Source organism: Ailuropoda melanoleuca, chromosome 3 (genome assembly GCF_002007445.2).
Source record: "Ailuropoda melanoleuca isolate Jingjing chromosome 3, ASM200744v2, whole genome shotgun sequence".
Lineage (NCBI taxonomy): Eukaryota > Metazoa > Chordata > Mammalia > Carnivora > Ursidae > Ailuropoda > Ailuropoda melanoleuca.
In genome coordinates, this window is record NC_048220.1 from 134,139,219 (window position 1) to 134,159,249 (window position 20,031).

At 46.0% G+C, this 20,031-nt stretch overlaps 1 protein-coding gene across 2 annotated transcripts in view; it reads left to right on the forward strand.

The window, feature by feature from the left end:
* The first annotated feature begins 14,245 nt into the window (after positions 1-14,245).
* RETREG1 (reticulophagy regulator 1) overlaps positions 14,246-20,031 on the forward strand; it is a 137,265-nt gene continuing 131,479 nt past the window's right edge. For both annotated transcript variants that reach the window (XM_034657075.1, XM_011231441.3), the window contains exon 1: positions 14,246-14,629. In XM_034657075.1, the coding sequence (XP_034512966.1) occupies positions 14,313-14,629 (317 nt within the window). In that variant the 5' untranslated portion in view covers positions 14,246-14,312. The remainder of the gene's footprint in view (positions 14,630-20,031) is intronic.

Here is a 20,031-nt window from a genome sequence, read left to right on the forward strand (position 1 = left end):
AACATTGTCTTTTATTATAGTTCATTTTCAGTTGTGAATATCTGCCCAGCTCTGAAAAACATCCCAGGGCCTCACAAATGACTTTTTTTTTTTAAGATTTTATTTATTTACTTATTTATTTATTTATTTATTTATTTATTTATTTATTTGAGAGAGACAGAGAGCAGAGAGAAAGCACACAAGTGGTGGGGAGGGGCAGAGGGCGAGGGAGAAGCAGACTCCTCGCTGAGCAGGGAGCCTAACTTGGGGGAGGGGCTTGATCCCAGGACCCTGAGACCATGACCTGAGCTGAAGGCAGATGCTTAACCCACTGAGCCACCCAGGCGCCCCCACAGATGACCTTTATATGTGACATAACCTATACTCCAAATCAGACCATCACACAGCTTCAAATCTGGTAAAAATCTGTTCATACAGAAACTATTTTATTTTATGTAGATTTGATATAGAATAGAATGAGAGCATAGCATGTATTAGGGTAACTCTGACTGCTTTAGCAGATACCTACATTTCAATTACCTACCTACCATATTTTATTTTTTTTAGAGAGAGAATGTACATGAATGGGGGCAGGGAGGGGCAGAGGGAGAGAGAGAATCTCAAGCAGGCACCATGCTCAGCACAGAACCCAATGCAGGGCTCAATCTTTTGACCCTGAAATCATGACCTGAGCCGAAATCCAGAGTCAGACACTTAACCGACTGAGCCACCCAGGCGCCCCCTCAATTACCTACCACTAGTAAAGATGACTTGTTGCTTACTAATGGGTTTAATGTTAGAAGGGCCTTGGATCTGCTCCTGTGGTTATTCAGGAGCCCTGCCGAAGGTGGCTCTGCCTTCAACCTTTGTGTTCCAAGGTTGCCCTAGGCACAAAGTAGCAGATAGGGAGCAGCTGACTGGATAAGAACATTTACCTTTAAACCTCCTTGCCCTGGAAGTGATGTCACATGGTGTCACTTCCACACAAGGATGCTGGGAAATGTAGTTCCAGGCTGGGCAACAACCTTCTCAATTACACTCGGCATCACGTAAGGGGAGAATGAAACTCTGGTGGACAACTGGCTGTCCCTTGGGCCAAGAAGTACTCATGTGGACTCTTTCCCCCAAATATGGAAGACTTCTCCCAGTGAAAAAGAACATTCAAGGGAATTAACTCAAAACCCTATTAATTACTTCATTCCTCGGGGCAAAAGAGATGGGTAGCCAACAAGAGACTGCTCAACTGATACAATCGAAAGAAGTCAAGGATGGATGACCAAGAGGCTGAGGGGACATGACCCCAAGTCCTTGCTTGGTTTCCAAGCCCACTGGTTAAAGGAAAGACTGTGTCCCCAGCCCCCTGCAACACCACACAAGTATATGTGGCCCTGATCTCCCAGTCCTTCACCAAAGGGTAACTGAACTCTGAGGAATAACCAAGCATTTGGATGACTGTGGACAGGGTCTTAGTAGACATTAACACCTAGCGACACTAATCATCACCATGGGCCTCTGTTAGGGTATTAGGGGTCTGTGGCCCCCTCTGGAGGCCATTTCCCTAGACCCCAAATATATAATGGAACTAGACATGCTTGGTAGTTGCACAACCTCATATTGGTTCCTTGGCTTAGGGTAAGACTACCACAGTGTAGACAACAAGGAGAATGCTCTGAAATGAATCTCCTCCATGAAAAAGATAGTGAATCAAAACTGATATGGCATCCCAGGAGGAATGGCAGGAATTAGTGTCCTCACTAAAGAACTAGAGGATTCTGGATGAGGTTTCCATCATGTTGCCTTTTAATGCATAAGTGTGGAAATTGCAAAAAACAAATAGATCCAATGGACGACAGCAAAGTCAACCAAGTCGTAGTCCCAGCTGCAGCTGCCACGCCAAATGCAGTCTTGTTACCAGGTCAGAAGAGCTTGGCCTTTGCGCATGCTCTATACCATTTCACATTCGTTCTTCCTTGGAACCCTGTTTTTTTCCCATTAATTTCAAGTAAACATAAATCAGAATGTATAATTTTGTCTGAAGATATATGAGATTTGTAGGAAAAGCTTTATTTCTTCAAAGAGAGTTACATAATTAAAACTTAATAAATACTACCTATAATAACAGGGACACCTGGGTGGCTCAGTTGGTTAAGCCTCCAAATCCCGATTTCGGCGTAAGTCATGATCTCAGGGTCGTGAGATCGAGCCCCATGTCAGGCTCCCCGCTCAGCTGGGAGTCTGTTTCTTGCCCTCTCCTCTCCCTCTGTCCCTCCCCCTGCCCCTGCTCATGTTCATGTGCTCTCTTTCAAATAAATAAATAAATCATAATTTAAAAGTATTGCCTATAATAATAAATTATTCATATAGTATTTATTTGGCAAACTCAGTAATTCAGAACGTGGCCAAGGATCTGTAAATAAGCAAAACCTGGCTTCATGTGAATAAGTAACAATGGCTAAATCCATGTGAGCTTTGCTGATTCTGCTTCTGCTTGAAGAGGCTCTGAAGAGCTTATCTTCCCTTTCACCACCAGGGCAGGTGCCTTCCGCTCTCCCACCCCCACCCTGTGCTCTCTGCAGCTCATGATCTGTCATCTGCAAACCGCCCATAAGCACCACCTCTTCCTTAGTTCCACTGCCTAGCTCTAACTCAGACCTGGAGTGTTCCCTGCAACCCTCTCAAATGAAGATTGTTTGGTCCCCAGCCCCGTACCACTGGTCTTACTACGCAGTAATTGTCCCCTTGTTACCTCCAGACCATTTCTCTTCCTTCCGTGATGATATCCTCAGGATCTTTAGAGCAATGCTATTGGACCATACCATCCACACTCCCTCCTCATCCAAGTATCCGGCTGATTTTCTCTGCACCATTATTCTGCAGACTTCCTTCACATAAACAATCCATCCAGTGCCCTGGCTCCTTGCTTCTTTGACCTCATGTCCTCTTCCCTCTCTAAACTCGAGCCTCCACTGATTCCTTTCTACCTCTTTTCAGCATCCTCCTACTAGGAGCACTTCTCCAACAGTTACCTCATCAGGTCCTCCTAACCGTGAGACCACCATTCCTTCAATACCCATCACCTCACTCGTGCTTTCACTCCCCTTCTACCCCAGATCAGAATCTCTGGTCCATCACTCTAATATTTCAATTATACACACCCTCAACTCCTTCCTCGTCCCTTCTTCTTCTCCACTTGTCTTGAAAAACCCCAACCACAATAAACAATAAACCCAATTGTCTAAGTCTGTGTTTGAGCCACTGAATGCTGCTGGAGAAACTCCCACACACACTGACTCTCACTTTAAGCTCATGAGCACAATTTTCAGAGGCCAGACCGTCACATCCTCCCTCCCACCCTTTCCTAGTGAACTGTCTCCCACGGTCACCCGTGTCCCAAGGCCACTATTTCAAAATTCCTCTTTTTAAACTTCATATCACTATTCCTCCCATCCCCCAACTTCTTATTTCATTGTGAAAACCCAAGCAGAAGCAGAAAACACTGCGGTTCTACCATATCTTCCAATTTATCCCATGGATTCCTTTGGCTTTCATGTCATTTAGATGCTGACCTTCTTTCCCCGGAGCCCACGGTTTTTATATCAAGTTTCCTACTCGTCTGCATGTGGACCTGTATTAGGCCTATGAAGAACAGTATTCCAAGAGAGGATTCCTCTCCAAAGAGAGAATTTCTCTCCCAAACCTTCCCCATCTCTACCAGTGTCAGATGTCATCTGTAGTTCCTCCCTGTCCCTAACACCTTACATCTGATCCATTAGCGATTCCTGTTGGCTGGATGTCCCAGATGTATTCCAAATCCGGTCATTTCTCACCACGTCCGCCACTACCAGTATCTCTGTGACTAGCGCAGTAATCCCTAACGGATCCCCTTGCTTCATGCTTGTCTCTTCATCAGTGACCAGAACAATGTTTTCGAGATGAAAACTGAATGAAGTTTCACGCAACATCCTACACTGATTTTCCACCATCTTTTGCAACGAAATCTCGACCATGCATGGTCTGCTGGCCCCTTCGGGATGCCCCACTGCCTTCCTCTCCTCTCTCCTGATCTCCTCTCACTCTGCTCTTCTCATTTTAGCCTTCTTGTACCTTGGGCGGGTCCAGCTAGTTCTAACTTACGGTCCTCACACGTACTTGCCATCCCCTTTGTCTGGCATGCCCTTGCCTCCAGAACTCCACATGACTGGCTGCCTTCCTTCGCTTAAGTCTGCTCAAAAGTCACTTCTCTCACCTCCCTGTCTCTTCCAAAGCACTTCCCCTTTTCACTCTGTTCCCTTTTTCTTCACTGTGCCCTGTGTTAGATTAAGTTAATTATGTTAATGGTCTTGTGTTGTTGCCTGTCCTGTTGACTCTGGGCTTAGCCGTGTGACTTGCTTTGGCCACTAAAACATTAGAAAATGTGACCGAGGCAGAGGCTTGCTAAGTGTTTGCACATTAGGGGATGCCTTCATGGAACTCCAGCTGCCAAGTGGCTTAGTGTGAAGCTGGCCTGCCAGAGAGGCCACATGGAGGACAACTGAGACACATATGCCCGGCCAACGGCCATCCAGCATCTTCTAATTGGTGGTAAATGTATAAGTGAATCCAGCAACACCATGTGCATCTGAGACGTGCCATTCCAGCTGATCTTTCCCCAGCTGCCCATCCATGGAATCATGAGCAAATAAAAGTGGTTTTAGGCCACCAAGCTTGGGGATGGTTTGTTAGCTACAGCAGTAAATGATACACATCCTAAGATGTTATGTCTATCTGCATAATTGCTCACTGTCTGCCACACCTTCTAAGATGTCAGCTCTATGAGGACAGGAACATTGCCTTGGGCACACTGTGCTGCATACAGGTCCTCTCCTGGGGGGCAGCCTCATCTGATCCCCTGGCTTCCACTAAAATCCCTACATGAGAAAGATCTGTCTCTATGGGGTGCCTGGTGGCTCAGTTGGTAGAGCATGTGACACTTGATCTCAGGGTTGTAAGTTCAAACCCCACATTAGGTGTAGAGATTAGCTAAAAATAAAATCTTAAAAAAAAAAAAAAAGATTGGTCTCCTGTCTTCCAATTGACCACTAGACATGACCAACTCAAATTCAACACCTTCTAAGTTGACGAGAGTTTTTTCCCCTCCAAATGTGTCCCCAGCTTTTCTCCACTACCTCATATTTTAATAATGACACAATGGGTTGTGATGACATTTAAGTTTATGTGTCAACTTGGCTAGGTTACGGTGCCCTTTTTTTTTTTTTTTGGTCAAACACCTGTCTGGAAGTTGTTGTGAAGTTATTTTTATATGTGATTAACATTTAATCAGTAGACTGAGAAAAGCCCATTACCCTCCATAATATGGGTGAGGCTCATCCAATCAGTTGAAGGCTTTAACAGAAAAGACTGAAGTCCCTTGAACAGGAAGCAACTCTCTCTCCAAACTGCCTTCAGACTCCAGACTACAAGATGAACTACTGCCTGAATTTCCAGCCTCCAGACCTCCCTAGGAGGTTTTGGACTTGCCTGTGCACACAATTGCGGGAGGCAATTCTTTAAATCCCTCCTCCCCAGCTCTACACCCCCCCACACACACACACAACATTGTTTCTGCTTCTCTGGAAAACTGGGGTTATCTTTGACAATCTTCTCTCCCTCTTTTCCCAACATCCAATCAGTCACCCAGGCCCTACTGGCGCAGTGTGCAAAATGCCTCCCGTGACTACCCTTTCTTTGCCCCCATGTCCCTTGTCTTGGTTTAGACTCTCAGCATCTCTCACCTGGACTACTATAAATGTCTGCTAACCAGTCTCTCTGCCTCATCTCCTTCCCGTCTGCATGCAACTCCACCGCCAGGGTCACCTTTCTGGAATCTGATCATGACACTACATCCAAAGTCTACAATCACCTACNGTCCAAAGTCTATAATCACCTACAGAATACAGCGCAAACTCCTCAGTATAACATGAAAGCTCTTTATCAACAAGTTCAAGTTCTATTCCTGGCTCCCTATCTCTTACTTCTCTCTAAAGCCCCTAAATTCTAGCTATATTTAGCACCTGTAGATCCCCAAACATGTCATGTTCCTTTCATACCTTCATGCTTTTGCACATTGTCAGATTTCTTTTCATTTAGGGAGAGACAGAGTGTGTGTGTGTCTGTGTTTGTGTGTGTGTGTGTGTGTGCGCGCGCGTGCTGGAAGGGGCAGAGGGAGAAGGAGAGACAGAATCTTAGGCAGGCTCCATGCTGAGTGGAGCTGGATCTCNCCTTCATGCTTTTGCACATTGTCAGATTTCTTTTCATTTAGGGAGAGACAGAGTGTGTGTGTGCGCGCGCGCATGCTGGAAGGGGCAGAGGGAGAAGGAGAGACAGAATCTTAGGCAGGCTCCATGCTGAGTGGAGCTGGATCTCACAGGGTTTGCAAGATCTTCAGGGGCTTGATCTCATGCCCCTGAGATCATGACCTGAGCTGAAATCAAGAATTAGATGCTTTCCCGACTGAGCCACCCAGGTGTCCCACTTTTGCCCACTGTATTCTATTTGCTTGAGATGCCTACCAAATTTGTCTTGAAAACATTCCAACCTGCTCTTCAAGCTCTAATTCAGATGTACTGTTTGTTCTTAAGCTGTCCCGGATGCTTGGTCATAATATTTAGACAATGATAAAGATCTTTTCATTAGTCTCATTGTCTTAAAATTAATGTATGTGTATTTCTCAAAGACAAGAGGCTCTTTGATGGTGGGACTGTGTATAATAAGGGACACTAATAGATTGTAATAATAATAATTAGATCCCTAGTCCTGGTCTTCTGTTTAGCTGACAATAGTCACACAAAAAATGATTGCTGAGTCGATTTTTGTGTGTTAGATCTTAAGCCCTTTGAAGGCAGAAACCATATTGCTGTTCATCTTTCTATCACTCATGGTGCCTCTCATAGATTCTTGTACACGGTACAAGGGTCAAGTACACAGTTCTATGTATGTAGTAAACAGATTTAGTACCTAGTACATAGGATCTTGCTCAATATAAGAAGACTGAATTAAAGAAAAGCTTCAGTTCTCTGGAGAACACAAAGGCTTCATTTTCTGTTGCTACACTATGTCGGCCATCCTTGGATTCCCACACTCGGGGTTGTCACGACGATTCTAAGTCAAGCAAGAGTTTGTGGAAAGGAGAAATTACCAAAGGTCACAGTCTTGAGGAAAAGGAAAGAGAAGGGGACTGTCTTTTTTAAAAAGGGCTATATGAACTTTCTCTATTTCCTATTTTCTCACAGTCTTCTAAAAAACATTTTTTTTTCCTTTGACAATTTTCAAAGCCACAAGAAAGCTGAAAGAACAGTACAATGAACAGCCGGATACCCCTCACACAGATTCACCAACATCTTGCCACACCCATTTCCCCCCTCTCTCTCTCTGTATACACAACACTTCCTTTTGCAGAAAGCAAATGTCTGCTGTCATGGCATTTCACCCCGAAATACTGCATGTGGCATCACTCAGAAGGAAGACATTCTCTTACATCTTCCTAACACCATTATCATACCTAAGAAAAGCAATATTGATTCAACAAATCATCTAGCATAGACTTTGGACTCAAATTTCCCTAATTTTTCCTCCAAATGTTGATAACATTTTTTTTTCTTGGACCCAGAATCTAATCAAGTTTCACACACTGATTTGGCTGTTATATTTCTTCTCCTCAAAGTGTTCCTCCGTTCTTGATATTAAACACTTGAAGATCCAGGTCAACTGACCTGTAGAATGTAGGAGATGGTTTTGTTAGGATTTGATTCAGGCCAAATGTTTCCAGAGAGTTCTGTTGTGTCCCTCCCACAGCATCAGGTCAGGGGGCACATAAGGTCAGACAGTCCCACTCTTGGAGATGCCACGTATGATGAAATGCAGATATGGTGGGGATCTCTCCAGTGCAAAGACACACTTTGTAATTAATAACTAACCTGTGAGATCGTGTAAATACTTGTTCCCTAGTCTTTTCCCCGTGGGTCAATGATGATCATTGCCTGAATCACTGATTACATTGAGAGTTAACAAAATGGTCCTTTTCTAAATCTATAGTCTATACTTAACTCATTTTTCATAAAGCAGAGCTTCCCACCCACCCCTTTTGAGTATCATGATGGAGTCAGGAATTTTTTTTTAACTCAATATAATCATTTAGTAGGATTATTATTTCTTTTTGATTCTCAAAGTTTCCCAGATTCAGTAAGTAGGGTCCCATTCAAAGCTGGCTTCTGTGTCCTTTTGACATAGATTTTTAAATAGTCTTTGAACACGTCTTGCTTTCTGGTACCCAAGATGTTCCTAACTCAGACCTAGTATCAGCCAATTATCTAAGGAGCCTCAGCTCTTTTCTGGCAGGAAATAGAAAACAATACCTGGTCTTTAAGTGAGCTTACTGCCATTGGGTGTCATCGATTCTAGGATCTTTCTGTGTTTGTAGCTAGAATATCACATCGTGAACTCATGCTTAGGACAGACCCAATTCAAATCTTCCCCCAATTCCATGTTCTTTGGCTTTCATTGGAAACCCTCATTAGTTCCAAGAGTGAGGAACACAGCCCTAGGCGATCTGGATTTGGAAGAGAAGGGGGTATGAGGCTGCTCTGGCTCAGACAGGCACCAAGTGATGAAGCCTGAGCAGGCATGGTGGCCCTGAGACGGGGGAATGGGGGATATGGACACGGGAGCATTTAAGAGGAAGGGTTCTCAGCGATTGTTGGAAGACTGGAGATGGATGGGGAGTCCATATAATTTATCAGCCAAACGAAGACACTTTTGAGAAAGAAAGCAAAGTGGTATTAATAGCCATGCTAGTCAGCAGGCATAAACCAGCACTGTCGTGGGCTAACCTGACATATGGTTACTCCGACAGAGAAAATAAAGGAAAGACCAGAATCAAAACTTACTCCAATATTTCCTGTCCTGGGGACTATGGGTTACTATAGTTGACAAGGCAGTTGTAAATGCTGCTTCCAGTTCCAGTGGGGGCTGGGGAGGCGGAGTGAGGTGCGTGTGTCTTTGTGACCTCTAGTTGTCCTTCCGGACATGGCTCATGAGAAATCAGGGTGAAGGAAAAGGCTTAACTTACAAGGTGTGTGGCCAGGGTGCTCTCAGGAACCCACTGGGATGGACATTCCTTTTTTTTTTTTTTTTTTTTTAAGGTTTTTAAACTTTCTTTGAGAGAGAGAGAGCAAGACAGCACGAGCCAGGGTGGGGGGGAAGCAGAGGGAGCAGCAGACCCCCCTCTGAGTAGGGAACCCAACGTGGGGCTCCATGCCGGGACCCTGGGATCATGACCTGAGCCAAAGGCAGATGCTTAACTGAGCGAGCCACCCAGTGGCCCCTGGGGGTGGACATTCTGAGAAAAGGAACCTCTCCCCTCCAACTCTGTCTCACCTCCCTTCCTTATAGGGCAAGACCAAGAACGACCTCATCCGTGGGAGAACAAGCTGTCTACGGGTATACTGGATGCTCGCAGGTGGCCGAGGTACTCTGAGACATCGGCTGCCCAGCCCCAGGGCAATTTGAGGGTCTACAGGAAACTGGCTTCTGGAAGCAGAGGGCAGTCAGCCTTTGGGACCCTGGGCTGACATATATCTTCTCCCTGGAGAAAGGAGAAAGGCCTTTAGTCCCAGCCAGGCCCTTGTCCAGGCAACCCAGAGTAAGTCTCCAAAGCTATTTTTGGGACAGTTCTGGTTTAGGGCAGGGGAAGGGGGCAGGAGAGTGCATATGGGGTACAGAGAAACCATCAAGTTTCAGTGAACGGGCCTGCAAGCAAATATACCGAACTCCAAACTGTATTAAATATGATCTTAAGATTCCTTTGATAGTTCGAAAAACACATGAGTCTTATAAAGCTTCAGGGTCCCCAGGAACACCCCTGGCCGCACAGTAAACACCCAGCTGTGCCCACTTGTGCATGGTCTAAAGGATACAGGTGACATGGGCTGCATGCATGTCCTCAACGCAGCCTGGGCCAGCCTCCAGGTTTTGTGTCTAACTTCTAATAAATTAAAACTAGTAACAGGTGACAAGCCTAAAACACATTTTGAAGGGATGTCTGTGGGATGTGACTCTCCTAGCTATTTCATTACATTCCACGAATCTAATTTTAGCTTAGAGAATACCCCTGAGGACTGCAGGCCTGATTTGCAGACCTGGGTTTAAAATCAACCACGCTGCAGTTTTGCTTTGATAATGGAAGTCGAGCTGGCGTGCCTGGGACCTCAGGGGACTGGCCTTTTGAGTCCACCACTTTCTTGGTAAGAGCAAACAACAGAAAGAAACCCATGAACTTCAGGAACTCTCCATCGCTCACAGGACTGCCACTAACTTTGGAGAACGGTCATCCAAACTCTCCTCCATCTGATGTGTTTATCCGAAAGCCTCAACATAGCTTCTGTCCCATGCAGGCCACCCGCTCTGGCGATGCCTCTGAACCTGTCTTGGCCTTTCTCTTCCTGCTGACCATTCCCTCTGCCTGGATCTACCTCTTGGCCAGGACCCCTGCTGCTCTCCGAGCTACAGACCCCTGTAGCCGGCACCCTGACACTGATGAACCCCCTCCGCTCCTCCTCTGCTCCTCACCTTAGTTCATGAGGAGAAAGAAGTTTCTTCCTGTGGCTCTGCCAGGCTCTATTTAAACTGCTGTGCAAAGCTACCCTTCTAAAACACAAAGCAAGCCACTTCACCCTCCTGCTGCAAGCTCGCCAGTGACCACAAAGCTCAGACTCCTTGGCAGCACGCGGGAGGGGCCCTTTGGAGCAACCATGGCTCACCCCACTCCCCATTCCCTTCACCTGATCACCTTCTTCAGGTTCCCTTGCCATACCCTAGCGCCAGGCGGGAAATAAACAGCCTTGTCTGTCTTACCGTAAGCCCACAATCAGCCTTTACCGAATGTTTAATGATCAATAAATGAAGAAATAAAGAATGAATGCTACAAAACGGCAGTGAGATACAACCAGGACCATAATGGGGGAGGGAAAACAAGGAGAGGTTGCAGAGCAGGGTGGTAGTTCACAACTCGGACAGCTTCCCAGGTGAAAGGTGAACACCCCTCCCCCACCCCCACCACGCAGGGAGGGCAAGGAGAGACTGGAGGAGAAGGCAGGACACTCCAGAGTGGTAGGTGGCAGGCTGAATAAGCAAGGGAACTTACACACGAGGCATGTCTCAGGCAAGATCTCCACCCCTGCCGGCCAGAATCTTAAAAGTTGATACAGAGGCGATAAGCAACAACACTTTACTCTCAAGACAGCATCCTTGAAACGGCTCCCATTGTAGGAACACTGGCGCACAAAACTGACATTCCAAGAACAGGGGAGGGGGTGAGGAGCCTTTAGTTGCCCAGGTCCCTCTTGTGGGTCGACCGGCAGTCACGACCTCTCAATGATCTTCTCCAACACAGGACCAGAGCAGTGGCTAGTCTCCAGATTTGGGGGTGACTGCTAGCCCAGTGGGAAGGGGTTAGAAGTTAATGTTTTGCAGTCATCCTTGATTAAGTGTGTGAGCGTGTGCGTGGAATAAATGAATAGTATCTTTTCAGGATATACTCTTGTCGTATGACCCAGTTCTCTTTAACCATTCTGAAGCCTTAAAAACCTCTTTTGTGCAATATCAGGCAGTGATCCCTAAACTGGGTGCCCCAACTGGTCTATGGATGGCCACCATCTTGGTGAGAGGTTGTTCACCTCTGATAAACACAAATGGAGACTATTCTAGTTTGGACATTCCAATTCTTACAAGCACAACAGTCAACCGAAAGCAGAAATAACCAATTCCTTCTATGAGCTAGGCCTTGGAAACCGAGTCTGATCTTCTTTTCCATTTCCTGCGTGTTGCTGTTGTGGTGTGATGTTCCTGTTTATCTGGGCTTAGAGTGAGCTATCTGGTTCTCTTGGCTCAGTGACAAGGAAATGAGGGAAAATTAGGAATAAGCAGGATATGGTGAGAACAGGAAGGTAAAATTGCTTCAATAAAATTATCAGCACAAAAACATCTATGTGCGGGATTAATAAACAATACAACATGTGTGCGTGGCTCCTTTCATGTGGGAGTCACAGGCCTACTGGAGGAATCTAATAAAAAACCTATTAAAGGAAAATAAAAGCACTATTGGGGCATTTCCATCTCATTCTAAGGCTTACCTTGATGTTGTCTATGTGGCCTTCTGGAGTGAGATTTAATTATCCATCACTTTTCTCTCCTATTACAAGCTTACTAGCTACTTTTGGAAGAGAAAGGTGAGTGGACTCACATAGCTATGGATAGGGATAAAAGAGATAATCTCTCATAAATAGAGATAAAAAGTGTTGCGAACCACACGTAGCAACTGAAATTTAGCTTTTATGGGTCTTCTTGTCCACACTTTTTACTACTTCCATAGACCCTGATGACAATAATTAGAATCCAGGGGGAGAGAGGAACATGAAGAATCTTGGGAACATATTTCTAGAAGCACATGCACACTGGTTTGGACTACGGGATGACCTGGTTCCTCATCTCCTCTGCCCTGCATTCTCCCCTTCAGCTGCAGAGTCTAGTGAAAATGGTAGAATATCGTACCCCTGGGGGCTGTGTCCAATCCTAAACAAAGGCCAGATGCCACAGTAAAGTGCCTTTTACCTTTCAGAAGCTTCTGCGGTAGCGGTAAGGGAGGGAACCAACACCAGGGAAAACAGAGTTTTTATTTTGGGGAAAAAATACCTGAATTGTTTTCATTGCCTCCCTCTTCACTTTCTATCTGGTGGTCAGAGTCTCCTCGGTGGCACGTGGGACACGCCAGAGACCCTGCACTGGCTTCAGGAAAACCCCCGCGCTTTCTACCGCCAGTGGATCATTCAGGGCCTTGGCGGTCTGCTGCCAATACACACAAGGAACTGCGCACGCCCGTGTGTAACTCCACACCTTCTCTCATGTTGATCTCCCAACAAATTATCGCCCCTCCTCCAACCACCACTTTACTTCCCTCCTCCTCAAAATTCAGGCCAGATGCCATTATTACAAAAAGCCTCCTGAAACCCGACTCTTCCACTCTTTCCCTGATTTGGGTGATTTAAGTTAAGACTCTTAGCACAGAGCAATTATTTCCATGAAGCGGTTATCACGTCGTAATTAGCCCCTCCTCGGCCTGTGAGCTTCCCGTGGGTGGAAGCCACGTTCACTGAGCTTAGCAGAGCATTTGGGCACGTAGTAGGTGTTCAAGAAAGCCTCGAGGGAACTCTAGGACTATATCCTCTTGAGATGCACACATCTGCAATGTACACATCACTGAATGTTCACATATGTATACAGAGGTATAAACATATAATGACCACCCAGGTGAGCAGTGGAGCATTCCCCAGAGGTTCCCTTGAAACAACAGGCTTAATTGTTCTGGGAATGAGCCCCATCCATCTTGTGAAAGCGGGCTGGTTGCCAGGATGAAATCCAAGAGGATATAAGAAGCCCTAATTCCTTGCAGATAGAACGCTCGGGGTGGGGGCGGGGGCACTTTATTCCAGAGAAAAGTTAAGAACGGGGGGATCAAAGACTAGAACGGTTTTTTAAAATGCAAATAGTGAAAAGTGAGCATAGCAATTACCCTTCTTCCCTCCCCCCTTACTCTCACCCAGAAATACCAGGGTCCGTGAGGCCCGGTGTAGGCGGTCTCAGGATTCCCTATCACCCCCTCACGAACGTCTTACCCATGTCCTGATGGCCGTCGTGACACGGAGACCAGAGTGACTCAGAAGTAACCGCGGTCAAGGCTTGCCAGACCTTATTTGCCACGCGCAAAGCGTCGGGTCTGCGCAGGGATCTGACGCCTCGGCGCCCGCTCACCTGCACCTCCCCCAGATCAGCGAGCGTTCTGGAGCCAGCTGACTCTGCCCGCAGGTCGGCGAGGGGAAGCGCCCTCCCCCGTCGCTGCGGCCTGACGTGTTGTGTTTTGGGCCCAAACGTGTTGTGTTTTGTTTTGTTTTTCCTTCGTTTCTCACTGCAGCATTTCTAGCATCACGTTACTCCCAGAGGACGAAAGACCTCCGCTGTGGTGGGACAGGCGGCCCCCGTCCGGGCGCGGGGCTGAAATCCGCTGCCAGCGGGAGGGGCGTCCCGTAACGCCCTCCGGGGCTGGCGGATGGGCGAGCGGGGTCCCCGGCCCCAGAAGGTGAAGACGTGCGGTTGATTTGGCCGGGTCCCGGGCCAGGCCATCGAGGGGGCGCGCGCTCCCCGGGACGCCGCCCAGCCCCTCGGCGCCCAGCGCCCCGCCCCTGCCCAGCGCCGACACCCAGGCGCGCCGCGCGCGTGTCCGTCCCCGCTTGCAAGCGCCGCTGAAGATGGCGAGCCCGGCGCCTCCGGAGCACGCCGCCGAGGGATGCCCGGCTCCGGCGGTCGGGGAGCAGACGCTGCAGTCGCCGCCGCCGCCGCCCCGGGCTCCCCCCGAGGAGCAGGGGGAGGAAGCGCAGGAGGAAGGGCCGGTGGCTGCCGGCGCGGGGCGGCAGGTGGAGGAGGCCGCCGGCGGGGTGGCCGCCGCCGTGACCTGGCTTCTGGGGGAGCCCGTGCTGTGGCTGGGCTGCCGCGCGGAAGAGCTCCTGAGCTGGAAGAGGCCGCTGCGCAGCCTGCTCGGCTTCGTCGCGGCCAACCTACTATTCTGGTGAGAGCTCGGGGAGGGTGGGGACGCCCAGGAGGGCAGGTGACCTTGGGGCGCCCAGGAGCGGGCGGAGGGCGCGCCCCGGGCCCGTTGTGGGGGGTGCACCCTGAACCCCTCGGAGGAAGTGTCAGCCTTGCCCCACTTTCTGGGCCACCTTTCCCGAACAGGTAGACACACACTTCAACTTTCCTCCAGAAGCACTTCCCAGTAAACAGTTGCCATCCTCCGTGTGTGTATCCAGCCTGGCATGGAGGGGTGGTCGGCTGACCCGCTTGCACCTGTACTTACAGGTGTGCCTAGCGTGCTTGGAAACTTTGGCTTTTGCTTTCGAAAACTCACAGGTCTTGACCTGCTTGCCCAAATCATGCCAGTGCAAACGTGCTTGTACTTGCACCCCGAGCAGGCGTCTGGACCAGCTTAGGTACATGCTCGAGACTGCACCGCCTTCATCAGCCACCTGAGATGGGCACTGAATGATTTGTTTTTCCATTCCCTGGAGGGTTGGGTTTACGGTCTTTACTCCCTGATGAGAAAACAGGAGGCAAACAGGTGGATTATATACATCGCTCCGCTGCCCCCCCCCCAGGTGTGTGCACAGTGTGGGAAACAGTCATACGTTAAGGTGAAGTACAAGATAGACTCTACAGGAGAGCTGTTCTCTGAAAAGCCCCTGATCAACAGGTTTGTCTCTCCAAAAAGCGCCCTTCACCAGTAAGGGCAGGGAAAGTGGCTCCTTCATTGAAGGACGTGCCCTGTCATCTGTTACGAGTCTGACGGAGGGTGGAGAAAATCCTTCTTTGTTTGCAACTGTGCCCTCATAATAAGCATGCTCAGCACGGTGCAGAATAAGCAGGGGTTCAGCAGGGATCCCTTGTTACAAGACATAGGCTTCTTAACCTTAAAGTTAGGAAGTAAGAAAGTACACAAAACATACACAACTTGCCATTTTCTAGGCTACCTGGAGCAACTTGAACGTTTTTCTGCTGATCTGTGCTAGTCTTGATTTCTCTTAAAGTGTGTTGTATCTTATCAGGGTCGCTGAATGTGAATTTACCTTGGGTATTTTAGCTGTGTTTCTGGTGTCTGTTCCAAATTTTTTTATCCTGTTCTGAAGTTATGTGAGCCCTCAATTAAATTGTGCTACATTGAGCCATAGTCCAATAATCTTAGTACTGTGTTTCCCTCATTTTACCAACGAGGGACATGTTTTTAAAATTCTCTTAATTTCAAATTGTATTTATTTACTTAAAAAACAGTTAATAGCCTCGGAGTTCAAACGTTTAAAGGTAAACAATGATACACATTTCGGAGATCTCTTTCCCATGCCTGTCTCTGGCCACACGGTTTTCTCCCAGAGGCAACCAGTGTTACCATTTCTTCTGTATTATTACAGACTCTGCATATTTTACAAAACAGGCAATATTCTACACAAATTGTGGGATACTATTTGGGCTAGTCCTCTTCTTGTATGTCTTGGCGATCACTTCCTTGTTCTTTTTCAACTGCATGGAATTCCATCCTAAGGATGTCACAAATTATTTAACCTTTCTCCTGATGGACTAAGATATTTTCCAAACTTCTGCTATTTCAGTGTTCTAGCTAATGGTCTTGGACGTGCATTATTTTGCATATGTGAAAGCATTTCTGTAGAATACATTCCCAGAAATGGAACTTTTGGGTTCAAGAGAATGTGTGTGTGTAATTTTTTTAAAGATTTATTTACTTACTTGAGAGAGTGTGTATGTGAACAGGGGGAGGGGCAGAGGGAGAGGGAAAAAGAGAATCCCCAAGTAGTCTCCCCACTGAGTGGGGAGGCTTCATCCTGATCTCAATCCCAAGACCCCGAGATCATGACCTGAGCTAAAATCAAGAGTTGGATGTTTAACCGACTGAGCCACCCATGTGCCCCTGTGCATGTGTAATTTTGATGGATATCATTATAGAATTTCCTTGGAGTTCTACAAATTTATACTCCAGCCAGCAATGTGTATGACTTCCTGTTTCTCTATACCCTTGTCAACAGTGTTTTACCAAACTTTTTGATCTTGCATATCAGGTAGGTGAAAAATGGCATTCCAATTTGGTTTTCATTTGCATTTCTCTGGGTTTGGGCATTTTTTCTTATGTTCAAGAGCTATTATCTTTTTGCATTATCTATTTATAAATAACTTTGTCCATGTTTTTAGTTGTGCCATTGGGCTTTTTTTCCTATGGATTCATAGGAACTCTTTTTATATTAACAACTTTGGCCTAATTTCTGTAATGTAAATTGCAAACACCTTTTCTATGATGTATTTTTAATAACATCCATTAAAGAGAATGATTTTTACATAAAGTAATTGGAAGGCATATTTGGTATTATTTTGGAGTGATGTCTTCTATCCATTTTTTCAAACTCTTTTATTTTTTTTAAGTACGCTCTGTGGGGTGCCTGGGTGGCTCAGTCGATTAAGCATCAGTTTTCAGCTCAGGTCATGATCCCAGGGTCCTGGGATTGAACCCCGTGTTGTCGGGCTCCCTGCTCAGCGGGGAGTCTGCTTCTCCCTCTCCCACTCCCTCTCCCTCTGCCCCGGCTCCTGTGTTCATTCTCTCACTCACTCTCTCAAATAAATAAAATCTTAAAAAAAACTAAATAAAGTAAGCTCTGTGCCCAATATGTCGGGCTTGAACTCATGACCCTGAGATCAAGAGTCACATGCTCTACTTAGCCAGCAGGGTGCCCCCATCCATTATTTTATTTTATTTTTTTAATGAGTCTGATGGAGAGGCAAACAATGGCCAGGCATTCAGTCCTGTTACAACTTTCTGCTTATCTGTTTTATTTCTTCCCCTCTTTGTAGCATCTGCATTCCATGCATGTATTTTCTTTGACAGAAAGATAGGAGTCCCACTTTCAAAATTCTGAAAAACTTATTAGTTGTAATTTCTGATCCATTTATTAATTTCTTTAAAATGTTGGTGTTTTATTCCCCCTCTCTTGCTTTTGGAGTTAAAATGATTTTCAAGGTTATCATTTTCTTTAAATAGGGTGCTTATCAAGTGATCTTAAATTATGTGAAGCTCTAGGATTCTGTGTCCCAGGGACTCTAAAATTATGTATTTTTTTATAAGAAAAAAAATCAATGTTAGGAATATGAGGAACCCAAATCTTTTTTTTTTTTTAAAGCAACATGCAGTCCCACTTCCTTCATATATCAGGTTTACTTTTTTTTTTTTTAAGATTTTATTTATTTATTTGACAGAGAGACAGCCAGCGAGAGAGGGAACACAAGCAGGGGGAGTGGGAGAGGAAGAAGCAGGCTCCAAGTGGAGGAGCCTGATGCAGGGCTCGATCCCAGAATGCCGGGATCACGCCCTGAGCCGAAGGCAGACGCCCAAAGACTGAGCCACCCAGGCGCCCCGAGGAACCCAAATCTTAAGCAAAAGTGGTGATGTTTTTCTTTAATTGTTGTTACTGCATTTTTGTGGAAATTAACTTTTTAAACCTTTTTTGAATGATTTAGTACCTGATCCCAGCAGTAGCTTTCAAGATTTTGAGTCAGGGTTCAAAAACTCTAACATTTTTTATGTGTCCTTTATCTGCTGTGCATTAGAAACACAAAATCTGAGACACGGTCATAACAAATGGGTATAACACAAGGTCGCATGAGCAGGTATGGTGGAAGAAACAGAGAAAGCCTCATTCATTTGATGGAGCGGGGAGTGACAGCGTAGTGACATAGTCTTTCTAAGGTGATCGTGCTTGAGCAAGATCCGGATGGACAGGAACGATTTGGGTAGATTGAATATAAATATAAGGTCAACAGCATTCCAGCCCTAAGACATGGTTCTTAATATTTTGGCTAATATACTGAACAGGTGCAATCAGGTAAAGGTTGGCAGAGAAAAGTGGGGAGATGAGACTGGCTAGGTGTTTTGGACACTTATTTGGGGGGCAGTGTGGTCATCTTGAATGTCAGACCATGTGTTTGGACTTACTTTTCTTATAGGCAGTGGGGACAAAAAGAGTCAAAATGTCCATGAATCTTTTAATGGGTAAGTAAATTGTGACATGCATTCATGCGTTCCTACCGTAAAATACTACATCACAGTGAAAACAAACTGTAGCTGTAGGCGACAATGAAGTTTGCAAAGGTAGATGAATTTTACAAACATAACTTTGGGCCAAAGAAGCATATAATATATGCAGAATGATCCAGTTTTTTAAGTTTTTGAACACATCAAACAGTATTGATTAGGGCTATACACATAGATTAGAAAGGAATTCTTTTTTTTTTTTTTTTTAGAGAGGGCGAGATAGGTGGGGGGAGGGGCAGAGGGAGAGAGAGAATCCTACAGGCTCCATCATGATCAGTGTAGAGCCCCACATGGGCCTCGATCCCAAGACCCTGAGATCATGACCTTAGTGGAAATCAAGAGTTGGACGCTTAACCGACTGAGCCACCCGGGCGCCCCTAGAAAGACATTTTTATCCCTAAAATCAAGGAAGTGTTTATCTCTGAGCGGAGTGAGAAGGTATGACCACAGAGAGGCACATAGAACGTTCTGGGGTGTGGGCAGTTGTCTATTTTTTAGCTCAGGTGGTAGTTACATGACGTTCACGTTCTGATTACTTTACAACTCTGTGTGTCTGTGTCCGTGTGTATTTGTTCTTATCTATGACATGTTTTATGAAAAATGCTGGAGTACTAAATAATACTAAAAAAATGGCATTCACTCACAGCTCCAATGAGTTTGATAAAACACAGACCACAGATAGTGCCCATCTCAAGAAGCAAGATTTCCACAACCTGAAACAGATTGAGCAACGGCCCAGTCGTCTTAGGGCTGTGTCTTTCTCATCTTACCAACAAAGAACATGTTTTTAAATTTTACTTATTTTTAAGAAATCACTAATACCGCCTCACAGTTCAAAAGTTTAAAAGTACAAAAGGGTAAACAGCTTGAAGAACTCTTTCCCACGCCTGTCCCTGGCTACCCGGTTTCCTCTCAGAGGCAATCAGGAACACCACTTTTAAGCACGACATAAAGTAGGGTGGACCCAAAGCAGAAAACACCCATTTATTTTTGTTTTAAGGGATTACCTTTTTGCAGTATACTGTCAATAAAATGCACACAAGCATTCAGCCAAATGTACGTGCTCGTGTACCGTAGAGCAACCAAGATCTAGAACACTCCATCACTCCAAAAGATTTCTTTGAGTCCCTTACCTGTCAGTACCCACCTCCGGGGATCGATCTCCTTCCTAGCACTATAGATTTGATTTGTCTTCCCTGAAGTTTCATATAAATGATAGCACATACTATGATGTCTTTTGTGTCTGGCTTTGTTTACTCAGCATCAAGTATGGAGATTCATCCCTGTTGCGTATATCCATCATTTGTTCCTTTTTATTGTGATCTAGG